General features: G+C 49.7%; 2 protein-coding genes across 2 annotated transcripts; both read left to right on the top strand.

Moving 5' to 3' along the window:
- Positions 1-128: 128 nt before the first annotated feature.
- On the top strand, positions 129-3,294 carry ttc19 (tetratricopeptide repeat domain 19). Its single transcript, XM_083907742.1, has 11 exons — positions 129-242; positions 843-946; positions 1,130-1,218; positions 1,310-1,420; positions 1,575-1,613; positions 1,691-1,747; positions 2,066-2,127; positions 2,214-2,302; positions 2,378-2,541; positions 2,722-2,884; positions 3,027-3,294. The coding sequence occupies exons 1-11, from the start codon at positions 157-159 to the stop codon at positions 3,188-3,190; spliced, it is 1,128 nt and encodes a 375-aa protein (XP_083763868.1). The 5' UTR covers positions 129-156; the 3' UTR covers positions 3,191-3,294.
- Positions 3,295-6,786: 3,492 nt separating this feature from the next.
- Positions 6,787-16,275, top strand: slc4a2a (solute carrier family 4 member 2a; the record flags this gene model as incomplete). The annotated part of the gene is made up of 17 exons (XM_083907548.1): positions 6,787-6,930; positions 8,944-9,124; positions 9,460-9,595; positions 10,933-11,068; positions 11,279-11,375; positions 11,455-11,639; positions 11,716-11,923; positions 12,012-12,215; positions 12,297-12,445; positions 12,525-12,719; positions 12,804-13,004; positions 13,114-13,203; positions 13,806-13,972; positions 14,089-14,342; positions 14,422-14,591; positions 15,260-15,433; positions 16,195-16,275. 17 exons carry the CDS (start codon positions 6,787-6,789, stop codon positions 16,273-16,275), a joined length of 2,772 nt encoding a protein of 923 aa, XP_083763674.1.
- Between the last annotated feature and the right edge of the window lie 95 nt (positions 16,276-16,370).

Below are 16,370 nucleotides of genomic sequence, written 5' to 3' on the forward strand. Positions count from 1 at the left end.
GGTCCATGTATGTCATCCTGGTGCAGCAGTGAATAAAAGTCCTCACAGATAAAGACGAAGCTGTTTCACGTCATTTCCGCTGCTGTGACTTTTATTCTGAAGGCGAACACTGACACGTGTCGTCATATCCGGCTCCTCGCTGTGTAAACAGTCAAGATGGCGGCCTCCTGTGTGTGCGGCTCCGTCCTGAACAGGTTCAGGTCTGCAGCCGCGGGACTGATCCGGATCTCAGCTGCACGCAGGTGAGTCCGAGTCACGTGGTCAACACGTGCGTGACGGGCACGTGCACGAGGAGACTCGTGCGCTACATGACATCGTGCACGTGAGCCACAGGACACTGATGAGTTCAGACTGAAGTGTGTGTGTGACAGTAAAGATAATAATAAATAAACAAATGTACAAGATATAAACACTAAAAGTTCAAATAGAGCGTGTCGTTATATAATATATATATATATAATTATGATTATTATTATTAATTATTATTATATAATTATATATATATATATAATTATTATTACAACAGTCCTCTGTCATATAAACACAGTATGGACTTATTTATATTACCATCACAAACAAATTGAGAGCAGAGCTAACAGCTAACGGCTAACAGCTAACGGTGAGATCACTGTGGAGAGATGTTAGCTTAGCTTAGCTTGGTAGCCTTCTCCTCTCTCCCACCACCTGCACTGGGTTAAGAGGACATGTGATGATGACGTCACAGTGATGATGACGTCATCATCATCATCAGAGCAGCAGTTCTTCTCAGTCTGATCAACAGTCCACTTCATCATTGTTTGTTTGTTTGTTTGTTTCAAATAAAAACGTCATGTGACTCAAAGACAGAAACACTCCACCTGCTGGTCAGGAGTGAACAGACATGAGTCCAGAGGAGGAAGAGGAGGAGCAAGAGGAGGAAGAGGAGGAGCTCTGTGGGCAGCTGTGGGTAAGTTAAAGGAGGAGTTTAGTTTTTTTGTTAGTGCATCATACATGTGTGTACTATTACTGTGTGTGTGTGTGTGTGTGTGTGTGTGTGTGTGTGTGTGTGTGTGTGTGTGTGTGTGTGTGTGTGTGTGTGTGTGTGTGTGTGTGTGTGTGTGTGTGCGTGCGTGCGTGCGTGCGTGTGTAGCCTTCTCTCTCTTCAGTTCTGATGAAGATCATCGTGATGAAGCTCAGAGGAAAGAAGATGAGATTATTCTGCTCTTGAAGAAGGCAAAGGTACTTCATCAGTACTTCATCAGTACTACAGTAATACTACAGTAGAGTTAAGCTCCTCCCCTCTGACCTTTGACCTCTATCTCTTGAACAGCTCAGTGTTCATCGTGGACTCTTCGACTCGGCCTCAGATTTCCTTCATCAGGCCGTGACTCTGTCTCATCACAGCAACAACAAGCAGGCCATCATCTACACCTACAGCCTGGTGACCTTTGACCTCTGACCTCACCTCACACTGACCTCTGACCTCACACTGACCTCACCTGACCTCTGACCTCACACTGACCTCTGACCTCACACTGACCTTATTTGACCTGACCTCTTGACCTCTCCTGACCACACCCCCTGTGTTTCCTCAGATGGCGAACCTGGCGTATGTGCAAGGTCAGCTGGACAACGTGAGTCCTGACCAATCAGAGCGCAGATCAGAGCATGTCCTGTTACCATGGTAACAAGTTTGTCTTTGTTTTTTCAGGCAGAGAAACTTTTCAAAGCAACGATGAGCTTCATGTTGTCAGGAGGAACTCCACTGGTGTGTGTGTGTGTGTGTGTGTGTGTGTGTGTGTGTGTGTGTGTGTGTGTGTGTGTGTGTGTGTGTGTGTGTGTGTGTGTGTGTGTGTGTGTGCTCACTCGCTGAGTTCCTGTCTGTGTCCTCGCTGACTTCCTGTCTGTCCTTGCTGACATCCTGTATGTCCTCGTTGACTTCCTGTCTGTCCTCGCTGACTTCCTGTCTAATCTCGCTGACTTCCTGTCTGTGTCCTCGCTGACTTCCTGTTTGTCCTTGCTGACTTCCTGTCTGTGTCCTCGCTGACTTCCTGTCTGTCCTCGCTGACTTCCTGTCTGTGTCCAGGACGATAACGCTGTCATCGAGATTTCTCTCAAACTCACCACAATCTACGCTGAACAGAACAAGTAAGAAGGAGGTGGAGCCTCAGCTACATGCGACGCCCCCTGACAGCTTCCTGTCAGTGAGTTGATTGGTTTGTTTGTTGTTTGAGGGCGGAGCTTGCTGAACATGGCTTCAGGTTCTGTACGGAGTCTCTGGAGAAGAAACTTGAGAAATACATGACGTCAGAGCAGAGCTCAGGTCAGAGTTATGACATCATCATGACATCATCATCTTCACCTCATTTACATCATTCACTGTGATGTCGTTGTGCAGAGGAGGAGGAGTCTCTGAGGAAAGAGACACGCCTCCTCCTTGGTCTGTGTCTGGACTCACGCGCTCGATACCGAGCGTCAAAACTTCACCTGAAGGAGGCGACAGAGGACTATGAGACGGCACTGAAGATCTGCAGCCAGGAGCAGGGAGAGACACACCCACAGGTACAGACACGCCCACTGACAGACACACCCACTGACAGAGACACGCCCACAGGCACAGACACGCCCACTGACAGAGACACACCCACATGTACTGACACGCCCACTGACAGAGACACGCCCACTGAGACAGGGACACGCCCACTGAGAGAGTGATGATGTCATCACATGATGTCTTCTCAGACGCTGGTGTTGATGAGCGACCTGGCGACCATCTTGGATTTACGGGGTTGCCATGACGACGCTCTGGTTCTGGTCCAGAAGGCCGTGGACCTGAGTCGCTCGTCTGGACACCCGGACCATCACGTCCTGCTGGGAAACATGGCGGGAATCCTGCTGCACACAGGTCAGTCCTGAAGGTCAGAGGTCACACACAGAGGTCACACAGAGGTCACACAGAGGTCACACACAGAGGTCACACACAGAGGTCACACAGAGGTCACACACAGAGGTCACACAGCTCTGTCTTCGTCCTTTTGTCTGTCCAGGACGGCTGGACGATGCTGTCCTCTTGTACCATGAGGCTCTGAGTCTGGCTCAGAGAGTCAGGGACCAGGACTCTGTGGACCAGATCAGGGAGGGACTGAAGGAGGTGAGGAAGAGGAGGAGGGAGGAGGAGACGAAGGAGACGACAGAGGAGACAGAGGACTAACTGTTGGTCTCTGAGGACACACTCTGAGACATCTGTCCTCATATGTTACTGTTGTCTTTGTTCCCAGAGGATGAAACACACACACACACACACACACACACACGTCTTCAGTGTCCAAAAATGTCTTAAAATAAAGACTGTCCTGTCAGACTGTCCCTTTGTCATCTCACACACACACACTCTCTCTCACACACACATACACACACACACAAACACACAGACACACTCTCTCACACACACACAGACACACACACACAGACACACTCTCTCACACACACAGACACACTCTCACACACACAGGTTCTCAGGCTAGATGATGTCACAGATCCACTTCCTGTTGTTTAGTGAACATTTCAGAACAAAAGCTCAGTGATGACAACAAACACAAGAGACAACGTAAACAAGAATCAGCTGCTACACACACACACACACACACAACAGATACACACACACACCGATCAACACACACCTTTACATACTCATACATTAATATTAAACACACACATAAACAAAGGATTATGGGAAATTATGGTCACACACACACACTGAGCTGATATAAAATCAGCTGCAAACTGAGATTCTGTTTCTGCTGAAGAACCAACACACACACACTGACCAGGTGAGGACACACACACACACACACTGACCAGGTGAGGACACACACACACACACTGACCAGGTGAGGACACACACACACACACTGACCAGATGAGGACACACACACACTGACCAGGTGAGGACACACACACACACACTGACCAGGTGAGGACACACACACACACACTGACCAGATGAGGACACACACACACTGATCAGGTGAGGACACACACACACTGAGCAGTAAAGGCCTGATCAGTCGATTACAGAGAACATGATGGAGAATAAACTTCTTCATGAAGGTAGAGACAATGTGTGTGTGTGTGTGCGTGTGTGTGCGCGCGTGCATGCGTACGTGCGTGTGTGTGTGTGTGTGTTTATCTCTTTAAGATCAAGTCAGAATGAGTTTATAAATGTTTAAAATCAGGTCAAAGTGTTTTTTCTTCTCAATGAAACGTCTTCACTTTACTCTCAGTATTAGCTGTAGTATTAAAGTATAAGTGGAAGTATTAGTACCAGCGTGAGTACAAGTGTGTACTGCTACGACTAAAAGTGACACATGACTACTCCAGACTCATGCTACATGGCTAACAAGGCTAACAACATGACTAACATGCTAACAACATGGCTAACATGCCTAACAACATGGCTAACAACATGGCCGCCACAGTAAATCACTCTTACATCAAAGTCCAGGAGTTTTACTGCTGCCTCATGTGGTCACTGTGTGTCACTGCAGTGAAGCTGTGTGTGTGTGTGTGTGTGTGTGTGTGTGTGTGTGTGTGTGTGTGTGGTTGCCATGGTGACCTTCAGCTTCCCTCAGGTTTCTGGACTTTCTGTTGGTTTCAGTCTCTGCATCATAATGTGTCTCATTCAGGGCTGTGGACACACACACACACACACACACACACACACACACAGGACACCTGAGAACACTCACACTTCCATTCATTTGTTCTGGACTGAACCAGTTCCTCAGAATGTGGTTCTGCTTCATTAGGACCAGGTTTTGGTCTCCATGGAGATGAGTGGTCCTGCCACACACACACACACACACACACACACACACACACACACACACACACACACACACACACACAGTGAACTCCTCTCTGTCACTGTCACCACACACAGGAAGCCCCGCCCCCCTGCTGGAGGAGGCGGAGCTAAGATGAGAAAACAATGATCAGTTGTTTGTTCTCACACACACATAAATAATCTCTCTCTCTCTCCTGACCTTTGACCTGAAGCTCCTGCTGCCTGAACTCACCTCTGACCTTTGAACCCTGAAGTCACCTGACCTCTGTGTGACCTCTGTGACCTCTGTGAGTCATGTCTGTGGTGAGTCCATCAATATTCACCTGGTTTCCATGGGAACAGTCATGTGATCAGAGTACAGTAATCAGATTACTCTCACTCTGCAGCCTGTGGCTCCGCCTCCTGTGGCTCCGCCTCCTGTGGCTCCGCCTCCTGCCCTGCGTCGTCATGGTGACGATGAGGAAGAGGAGGATCTGAACGAAGCCTTCGACGTCACGTGTTTTCAGCAGATTCTCACGACGCCGTTCAGTCGTCACGAGACGCAGAGAATCTACGACGAGCAGGACTATGAAGGTGAGACCAGGTTCTGCTCAGTCCACTTCAGTCCACTTCAGTCCACTTTAGTTCACTTCAGTCCACTTTAGTTTACTTCAGTCCACTTTAGTTCACTTCAGTCCACTTCAGTCCACTTTAGTTCACTTCAGTCCACTTCAGTCCACTTCAGTCCACTTCAGTCCACTTTAGTTCTCTTCAGTCCACTTCAGTCCACTTTATTTCACTTTAGTCCACTTCAGTCCACTTTAGTTCTCTTCAGTCCACTTTAGTTCACTTTAGTCCACTTCAGTCCACTTTAGTTCTCTTCAGTCCACTTCAGTTCACTTTAGTTCACTTTAGTCCACTTCAGTTCACTTCAGTCCACTTTAGTCCACTTTAGTCCATTTCAGTCCACTTTAGTCCACTTTAGTCCACTTTAGTCCATTTCAGTCCACTTTAGTCCACTTTAGTCCATTTCAGTCCACTTTAGTCCACTTTAGTCCATTTCAGTTCACTTCAGTCCACTTCAGTTCACTTCAGTCCACTTCAGTTCACTTCAGTCCACTTTAGTCCACTTTAGTCCACTTTAGTCCATTTCAGTCCACTTTAGTCCACTTTAGTCCATTTCAGTCCACTTCAGTTCACTTCTTAGTTCCACTTTATCTACGTCACGTGAATCTCGTCTTTACGTCACGTGATCTGGTCTTTACTCAGTGTTGATAAGCCACTCCCCCTCTGCTGCCTCGTGTGGTCACCTCGTGTCTCTGCTGTAGATCATCGTCACTCGTCTCTTCACGTCCATCAAACTCTGTCCAAACCTCCCACTGACGGCAGGAGGAGGAGAGGCTCCGCCCCCAGCTCCGCCCCCAGCTCTGCCACCACCATAGAAGAAGACCAGGAGGGGGCGGGCCCAGTGACCACGCCCTCCAGGTAACCAGCTGACAGGTTTGATGACATCATCATTCCTGTTCAGTCCACATTAACGTATGACTCCTCCCCCTCACAGTGACACACCCACCTCGCCAACCAATCACAACGGCCTCTCACCTGACTCTGTCCTGATGGGCGTCGCCGATGACGACGAGGTCAAAGCACTGACATCAGTCGACCTGGACGACATCAAGAGTCAGTGACCTGTGACCTCTGACCTCTGCTGTGACCTCTGCTGTGACCTCTGCTGTGACCTGTGACCTCTGCTCTGAACTCTGCTGTGACCTCTGACCTTTGCTGTGACCTCTGACCTCTGCTGTGACCTCTGACCTCTGCTGTGACTTCTGCTCGGACCTCTGCTGTGACCTGGGACCTCTGTTCTGACCTCTGCTGTGACCTCTGACCTCTGCTGTGACCTCTGCTGTGACCTCTGACCTCTGCTGTGACCTCTGATTTGTGTAGTTTTGTGCTGTGAGGTCACCTCTGACCTCATTTGCATGCCCCTCCCCTCAGGTCACAGACTGGAGGATGTCCCAGGTGTGCGGCGTCACCTGATGAGGCGGAGCTCCAGAGGACCAATCATATACGTGAGCAGGAATGAGTCCAGTGATCGGACTGAGCTGGACCGAACTCCTCATGAGGTCATTGTTGTTGTTGGTGTTGTTGTTGTTGTTGTTGTTGTGGTGACATCATCAGTGACGTCTCACATCCTGAGCACAGATGTATGATAAGCCCCGCCCTCTATATGTGTTTGTTTGTTGACTTTGGAGGCGGGGACAGTGGCTGACGTGTCTTCTGTTTGCCCTCTTTGATAAGTCTACATGCTAAGCTAGGCTAAAGGTACCCTGCCATACTCAGTCTTCATGCTAAGCTATGCTAACTGTTTCCCTTCCATGTCCAGCCTTGATGCTAAGCTATGCTAACATATTCCCCTCTGCATCCAATCTTAATGCTAACCTAAGCTAACAGTGTCCCCCGTGTGTCCAGTCATATGCTAAGCTATGCTAACAGTTTCCTCTATGTCATTCTTAATGCTAAGCTATGCTAACAATTTCCCCTCTGTATGCTAAGCTAGCTCTCACGTCATCAGCTGCTCAGCTTCACACGATGGACTCTCACCTGAAACTCGAGGACAAAAAAAACGAGGACAAAGTTCATGAGAGGACGAGACGAGACGAGAGGACAAAAGACCATGATGAGCTCGTTAATCCAGGAGGTTTTAGTGATTCTGGTTTAATCACAGAGAGAGGATCGACCACACAGGGAGACAGGTGAGACAGGTGAGACAGGTGAGACAGAGACAGGTGAGACAGGTGAGACAGGTGAGACAGAGACAGGTGAGACAGGTGAAGTTAAAGAGGATGTAGTAGTCCCTCAGACTTCAGTCTCCTCTGGTTTTCAGGATGTTTGGTCTGGATCTGAAGAGTCGACACAAGGTTTTTACTCTCTTTACTAACTAGTCCTGGTTCAGCTGGTTAGGAATGGTTAGTTCTTCTTTAGTCTGAGTTGAGTTAAACTGCAGTAACCGTGAAGTTCACCGTGTTTATAATAACTAACCTTTAATAATAACTAACCTTTAATAATAACTAACCTTTAAGAATAACTAACCTTTAAGAATAACTAACCTTTAACAATAACTAACCTTTAATAATAACTAACCTTTAATAATAACTAACCTTTAACAATAACTAACCTTTAACAATAACTAACCTTTAATAATAACTAACCTTTAATAATAACTAATAATAACTAACCTTTAATAATAACTAACTTTTCATCCAGTTTGAACCTGTGTTGAATTTGATTTTTTAATCTGTTAACCTGTCCTTTTTTTCTCATGTCCTCCTCATTTTCTCATGTCCTCCTCATGTCCTCACATGTTCTCATGTCCTCTCATGTCCTCTCATGTCCTCCTCATGTCCTCTCATGTTCTCCTCATGTCCTCCTCATTTTCTCATGTCCTCTCATGTCCTCATGTCCTCATGTCCTCCTCATGTCCTCTTATGTCCTCTCATGTCCTCTCATGTCCTCCTCATTTTCTCGTCATCTCATGTCCTCCTCATTTTCTCATGTCATCTCATGTCCTCCTCATTTTCTCATGTCCTCATTTTCTCATGTCCTCTCATGTCCTCCTCATGTCCTCTCATGTCATCTTATGTCCTCTCATGTCCTCCTCATGTCCTCATGTCCTCCTCATTTTCTCATGTCCTCCTCATTTTCTCATGTCATCTCATGTCCTCATTTTCTCATGTCCTCCTCATTTTCTCATGTCCTCCTCATTTTCCTCATGTCCTCCTCATGTCCTCCTCATTTTCTCATGTCCTCCTCATTTTCTCATGTCCTCCTCATTTTCTCATGTCCTCCTCATTTTCCTCATGTCCTCCTCATGTCCTCCTCATTTTCTCATGTCCTCCTCATTTTCTCATGTCCTCTCATGTCCTCCTCATTTTGTCATGTCCTCCTCATTTTGTCATGTCCTCCTCATGTCCTCCTCATTTTCTCATGTCCTCCTCATGTCCTCCTCATGTCCTCCTCATGTCCTCCTCATGTCCTCATTTCCTCATGTCCTCCTCATTTTCCTCATGTCCTCCTCATTTTCCTCATGTCCTCCTCATGTCCTCTCATGTCCTCTCATGTCCTCATGTCCTCCTCAGGTCTTCGTGGAGCTGAACGAGCTGATGATTGACAGGAACGAGGAGCTCCAGTGGCGGGAAACAGCTCGATGGATAAAGTTTGAGGAGGACGTGGAGGCGGAGTCTAAACGCTGGAGCCGCCCACACATCGCATCACTCTGTTTCCGCTCGCTGCTCGAGCTGAGGAGGACCATCGCTCACGGTCAGTGTGTGACGTCATCACGCTGTGACATCATCACGCCGTGACATCATCACGCTGTGACGTCACGGCGTGTGTGTTTAGGGGCGGTGCTTCAGCTGTGACATCATCAGTGTGTGTGTTTAGGGGGGCGGTGCTTCAGCTGTGACATCATCAGTGTGTGTGTTTAGGGGCGGTGCTTCAGCTGTTACATCATCAGTGTGTGTGTTTAGGGGCCGTGCTTCAGCTGTGACATCATCAGTGTGTGTGTTTAGGGGCGGTGCTTCAGCTGTGACATCATCAGTGTGTGTGTTTAGGGGCGGTGCTTCAGCTGTGACATCATCAGTGTGTGTGTTTAGGGGCGGTGCTTCTGGACCTGAAGCAGACGACTCTTGCAGGGATCTCAGATCATGTGGTCGATCAGCTGGTGATTTCAGACCAGATCAAAGACCAGGACAGAGACAAAGTCCTGAGAGCTCTGATGCTGAGACACAGGTCTGTCCAACATCTGTCCAACATCTGTCCAACATCTGTCTCATGTCTCTCATGTCACACATGTCACACATGTCTCACATGTCTCTCATGTCTCACATGTCTCACATGTCTCTCATGTCTCACATGTCTCACATGTCTCAAACATGTCTCTCATGTCTCACATGTCTCTCATGTCTCACATGTCTCACACATGTCTCTCATGTCTCACATGTCTCACATATGTCTCTCATGTCTCACATGTCTCACATGTCCCTCATGTCTCGCACCTGTCTCACACATGTCTCTCATGTCTCACATGTCCCTCATGTCTCACATGTCTCACACATGTCTCACATATGTCTCTCATGTCTCACATGTCCCTCATATGTCTCTCATGTCTCGCACCTGTCTCACACATGTCTCTCATGTCTCACATGTCTCTCATGTCTCACATGTCCCTCATGTCTCACACATGTCTCTCATGTCTCACATGTCCCTCGTGTCTCACATGTCTCACATGTCCCTCATGTCTCTCATGTCCTGAGAGCTCTGATGCTGAGACACAGGTCTGTCCAACATCTGTCCAACATCTGTCCAACATCTGTCCAACATCTGTCTCATGTCTCTCATGTCACACATGTCACACATGTCTCTCATGTCTCACATGTCTCACATGTCTCTCATGTCTCACATGTCTCTCATGTCTCACATGTCTCACATGTCTCACACATGTCTCTCATGTCTCACATGTCTCTCATGTCTCACATGTCTCACACATGTCTCTCATGTCTCACATGTCTCACATATGTCTCTCATGTCTCACATGTCTCACATGTCCCTCATGTCTCGCACCTGTCTCACACATGTCTCTCATGTCTCACATGTCCCTCATGTCTCACATGTCTCACACATGTCTCACATATGTCTCTCATGTCTCACATGTCCCTCATGTCTCTCATGTCTCGCACCTGTCTCACACATGTCTCTCATGTCTCACATGTCTCTCATGTCTCACATGTCCCTCATGTCTCACACATGTCTCTCATGTCTCACATGTCCCTCGTGTCTCACATGTCTCACATGTCCCTCATGTCTCTCATGTCTCGCACCTGTCTCACACATGTCTCTCATGTCTCACATGTCCCTCATGTCTCACACATGTCCCTCATGTCTCACATGTCCCTCATGTCTCACACATGTCTCTCATGTCTCACATGTCCCTCATGTCTCACACATGTCCCTCATGTCTCACATGTCCCTCATGGCTCACCTGTCTCTCATGTCTCACATGTCCCTCATGGCCCTCATGTCTCACACCTGTCTCTCATGTCTCACACCTGTCCCTGGTGTGTCCTCAGCCATCCCAGTGATGAGAAAGATCACAGCTGGTTCAGCAGGAACATCTCAGCTGCTGTGATTGACAGGCACAGCAGCCAATCAGAGCTCTCTAAAGCTCAGGCCAATCACAGAGAGGCAGCCACGGACAGGAAGAAGGTACAACACAGACACACACTGGTCCAGGTCCAGGTCCAGGTCCAGGTCCAGGTCCAGGTCCAGGTCCAGGTCCAGGTCCTGGTCCAGGTCCAGGTCCAGGTCCTGGTCCAGGTCCAGGTCCAGGTCCAGGTCCTGGTCCAGGTCCAGGTCCAGGTCCAGGTCCAGGTCCAGGTCCAGGTAGTTTCTGACTCTGTTTTGTCTTGTGTGCAGAAAGAAGCCCCGCCCCTGTTTCACGGCAGACACAAACATGAAGTGAAGCTGATGGAGAAGATCCCTGAGCAGGCCGAGGCCACCGTGGTCCTCGTGGGTACGCATCATCATCATCATCATCATCATCATCATGTGTCTGTAGACCAGCAGGTGTCACTGTGTCCCTCTGTCTTCAGGCAGCGTGGACTTCCTGGAGCAGCCGTCGGTGGCGTTTGTGCGGCTGCAGGAGGCGGTTCTTCTGGAGTCCGTCCTGGAGGTCCCCGTCCCTGTAAGGTTCCTCTTCCTGCTCCTGGGCCCGCCCACCACCAACATCGACTACCACCAGATTGGACGCTCCATCTCCACGCTCATGTCAGACAAGGTGTGTCTCCACAGACACGACACCGTCGGCCATTTTGTTCCTAAGCGTTTCAATGTCTCGTCCTTTGCTTCCACAGAACTTCCACGAGGCGGCGTACCAGGCCGACGACCGCCAGGACCTTCTGACCGCCATCAACCGCTTCCTGGACCGCAGCATCGTCCTCCCGCCCTCGGAGGTGGACGCGGAGCAGCTGCTGCGCTCGGTCGCTCGGTTCCAACGGGAAATTTTACGGAAGAGGGAGGAAGAGGAGGAGCAGAGCGAGAAAGTTCAGGAGAAGGTCGGCGGTGGTCCTCAGGACGGTGGGTGGTCACCTGCTGCTGGTTATGATGTCACTTCCTGTCTTAGATCACTGAGCTCGGTGTCGTCTCACAGGTTCTCTGGTTCCGTCCAAAGCTGTGGACGAACCTCTGAGACGTTCTGGTCGTCTGTTTGGAGGTCTGATCCAAGACGTGAGAGGACGTTACCCTCAGTACGTCAGTGACCTCAGAGACGCCCTCAACGCTCAGTGCATGGCCGCCATCATCTTCATCTACTTCGCCGCGCTGTCTCCTGCCATCACCTTTGGAGGACTTTTAGGTAAGACCATGTCCCTGAAGACCTCTGAGGACCTCTGAGAACCTCTGAAGACCTCTGAAAATGCTGCTGCTGTGACCACAGGTGAGAAAACCGAGGGTCTGATCGGTGTGTCGGAGCTGATCGTTGCCACGGCGATTCAGGGCCTGGTCTTCAGTGTTCTGGGTGCTCAACCTCTGCTGGTGATTGGCTTCTCTGGACCACTGCTGGTGTTTGAGGAGGCCTTCTACACTGTGAGCTCAGATGTTTGGAGATGTTTGGAGATGTTTGTATCTCAGTGACTTGAGGTCAAACCTGGTCTTGTCTCTGTAGTTCTGTAAGGTCGGTGAGATCGAGTACCTGACCGGTCGAGTGTGGATCGGGTTCTGGTTGATCTTCATCGTCCTCCTCACTGTGGCCTTTGAAGGAAGCATCCTCGTCCGCTTCGTCTCCCGCTTCACTCAGGAGATCTTCTCCTTCCTCATTTCCCTCATCTTCATTTATGAGACCTTCGCTAAACTGGTCAAGGTAAGGTCAAAGGTCAAAGGTCAAAGGTCAACAGCAGCAGAGTCAGGTCAAAGGTTCTTCTCAACACATGTTGGTCGTCTCTAGATCTTTCAGGAGCATCCTCTCCAGAACTGTTACCATGGAAACAACACGTCCTCTTGCAACATCAGCAGTGTTGCAGTGAATTCTGGGAAAGTTGTTGGAGAACCCAACACTGCTCTGCTCTCATTGGTTCTCATGTCAGGAACCTTCTTCATCGCCGTTTACCTCCGAAAGTTCAAGAACAGCTGCTTCTTCCCCGGCACGGTCAGTACAAGTACACAGAGTACACACACAAGAGTACACAGAGTACACACACACACAAGTATAAGTACACACACTGTGTACTCTGACTGTGTGGCGTCTCCGTCCTCAGCTGCGTCGGATCATCGGAGACTTCGGCGTTCCCATAGCGATCCTGATCATGGTCTTAGTGGACAACAGTGTGGACGACACCTACACTCAGGTGAGACGCTGACCTCTGACCTCCACAGTGACCTCTGACCTCCACAGTGACCTCTGACCTCCACAGTGACCTGTGACCTCCACACTGACCTGTGACCTCCACAGTGACCTCTGACCTCCACACTGACCACTGACCTCCACAGTGACCTCTTACCTCCACACTGACCTCTGGCCTCCACACTGACCTGTGACCTCCACACTGACCTGTGACCTCCACAGTGACCTGTGACCTCCATAGTGACCTGTGACCTCCACAGTGACCTCTGACCTCCATAGTGACCTGTGACCTCCACACTGACCTGTGACCTCCACAGTGACCTCTGACCTCCATAGTGACCTGTGATCTCCATAGTGACCTGTGATCTCCATAGTGACCTCTGACCTCCACACTGACCTCTGACCTCCACAGTGACCTCTGACCTCCATAGTGACCTGTGATCTCCACAGTGACCTCTGACCTCCACACTGACCTCTGACCTCCACATTGACATGTGACCTCCACAGTGACCTCTGACCTCCACAGTGACCTCCACACTGACCTCTGACCTCCACAGTGACCTCTGACCTCCACAGTGACCTCTGACCTCTGTTGTGTGTCAACAGAAGCTGAGCGTGCCCAGTGGCTTCTCCGTGTCCAGTCCAGACAAACGTGATTGGCTGATTTCTCCTCTGGGTTCAGACGGTCTCTTCCCTGTGTGGATGATGGTCGCCAGCGTCCTGCCCGCCATCTTGGTTTTTATCCTCATCTTCATGGAGTCACAGATCACAGCGTAAACATCCTCCTCCTCTTCTTCTTCTTCTTCTTCCTGTGATGTCATAGCAGTGATGACATCATCACAGCGATGACATCATCACAGCGATGACATCATCACATATTGTCCTTCAGGCTGATTGTCAGTAAGAAGGAGAGGAAGCTTCTGAAGGGCGGCGGCTTCCACCTGGACCTGCTGATCATCGTGATGGTGGGCGGAGTCTCGGCTCTGTTCGGCCTGCCGTGGCTGTCGGCCGCCACCGTTCGCTCGGTCACTCACACCAACGCTCTGACCGTCATGAGCAAAGCCGTCGCCCCCGGCGACAAACCCCGCATCCAGGAAGTGAAGGAGCAGCGAGTGACGGGCTTCATCGTGGCTCTGTTAGTCGGTAAGACTCCGCCCCCTTTTGTCCAGGAGAAGACTTGTCACGCTGTGGCCTGACGCGGTTCCTGACTCCGCCCCCTCAGGTCTGTCCATCGTCATCGGGGACGTCCTCCGTCAGATCCCCCTCGCCGTGCTCTTTGGTATCTTCCTGTACATGGGAGTGATGTCACTGAACGGCATCCAGCTCACAGAGAGACTGGTGCTGCTGCTCATGCCTCCTAAATATCACCCTGACCACGCCTACGTACGCAAGGTTAGCCCCGCCCCCTCACAACCACTGCTGTCTCACCTGTCTGTCATCACCTGTCTCACCTGTCTGTCATCACCTGTCGCTGTCTCACCTGTCTGTCATCACCTGTCTCTGTCTCACCTGTCGCTGTCTCACCTGTCTCACCTGTCTGTCATCACCTGTCTCTGTCTCACCTGTCGCTGTCTCACCTGTCTGTCATCACCTGTCTCACCTGTCTCTGTCTCACCTGTCGCTGTCTCACCTGTCTGTCATCACCTGTCTCTGTCTCACCTGTCGCTGTCTCACCTGTCGCTGTCTCACCTGTCTGTCATCACCTGTCTCACCTGTCTCTGTCTCACCTGTCGTTGTCTCACCTGTCTGTCATCACCTGTCTCTGTCTCACCTGTCGCTGTCACACCTGTCTGTCATCACCTGTCTCACCTGTCTGTCATCACCTGTCTGTGTTACACCTGTCGCTGTCTCACTTGTCTCACCTGTCTCTGTCTCACCTGTCGCTGTCACACCTGTCTGTCATCACCTGTCTCACCTGTCTGTGTTACACCTGTCGCTGTCTCACTTGTCTCACCTGTCTCTGTCTCACCTGTCTGTGTTTCACCTGTCGCTGTCTCACCTGTCGCTGTCTCACCTGTCTGTCATCACCTGTCTCTGTCTCTGTCTCACCTGTCTCACAGGTGAGGACACTGAGGATGCACCTGTTCACTGTGGTCCAGCTCACCTGTCTGTCTCTCCTGTGGGTCGTCATGGCGACAGCGGCGGCGTTAGCGTTCCCGTTCATGTTGTTGTTGACGATCCCTGTGAGGATGTTGCTGCTGCCGAGAGTCTTCAGCTGCAGAGAGCTGCAGAGTGTGAGTCTGATGATGTCATCGTGATGATGATGTCATCGTGATGATGTCAGAATGATTATGTCAGAGTGATGATGTCAGAGTGATGATGTCAGAATGATGATGTCAGAATAATGATGTCAGAATGATGATGTCATCGTGGTGATGATGTCATCGTGATGATGTCATCGTGGTGATGATGTCATCCTGATGATGTCATCGTGGTGATGATGTCAGAGTGATGATGTCATCGTGATGATGTCAGAGTGATGATGTCATCCTGATGATGTCAGAATGATGATGTCAGAATGATGATGTCATCGTGGTGATGATGTCATCGTGATGATGTCAGAATGATGATGTCATTGTGATGATGTCATCGTGATGATGTCATCCTGATGATGTCATCGTGGTGATGATGTCATCGTGGTGATGATGTCATCGTGATGATGTCATCGTGATAATGTCATCCTGATGATGTCATCGTGGTGATGATGTCATCGTGATGATGTCATCGTGATGATGTCATCGTGAAGATGTCATCCTGATGATGATGTCAGAATGATGATGTCATCGTGGTGATGTCATCGTGATGATGTCATCGTGATGATGTCATCGTGATGATGTCATCCTGATGATGATGTCAGAATGATGATGTCAGAGTGATGATGTCATCGTGGTGATGTCATCGTGGTGACGTCGTCGTCAGAATGATTTGAATCTTTAGCGTTGTGTTTGGTTAGAATGATGTTTGCAGCGCTGACCTTTGACCTGTGCTCCTGCAGCTGGACGCTGATGACGTAGAGCCCCACCTAGAGGACAAGGAGGGACAGGACGAGTACTCACAGCTGCACATGCCCGTGTGATCAGCTGCTGCGTCCTGATTGGTCCACTTCATGCTCTGTGTTTGTCTCAGTGAGAACATGAGGTCATTAATAAAGAGTCATCAATGTAACGTCCT

This window comes from Microchirus variegatus (genome assembly GCF_963457635.1).
Source record: "Microchirus variegatus genome assembly, chromosome: 21".
Lineage (NCBI taxonomy): Eukaryota > Metazoa > Chordata > Actinopteri > Pleuronectiformes > Soleidae > Microchirus > Microchirus variegatus.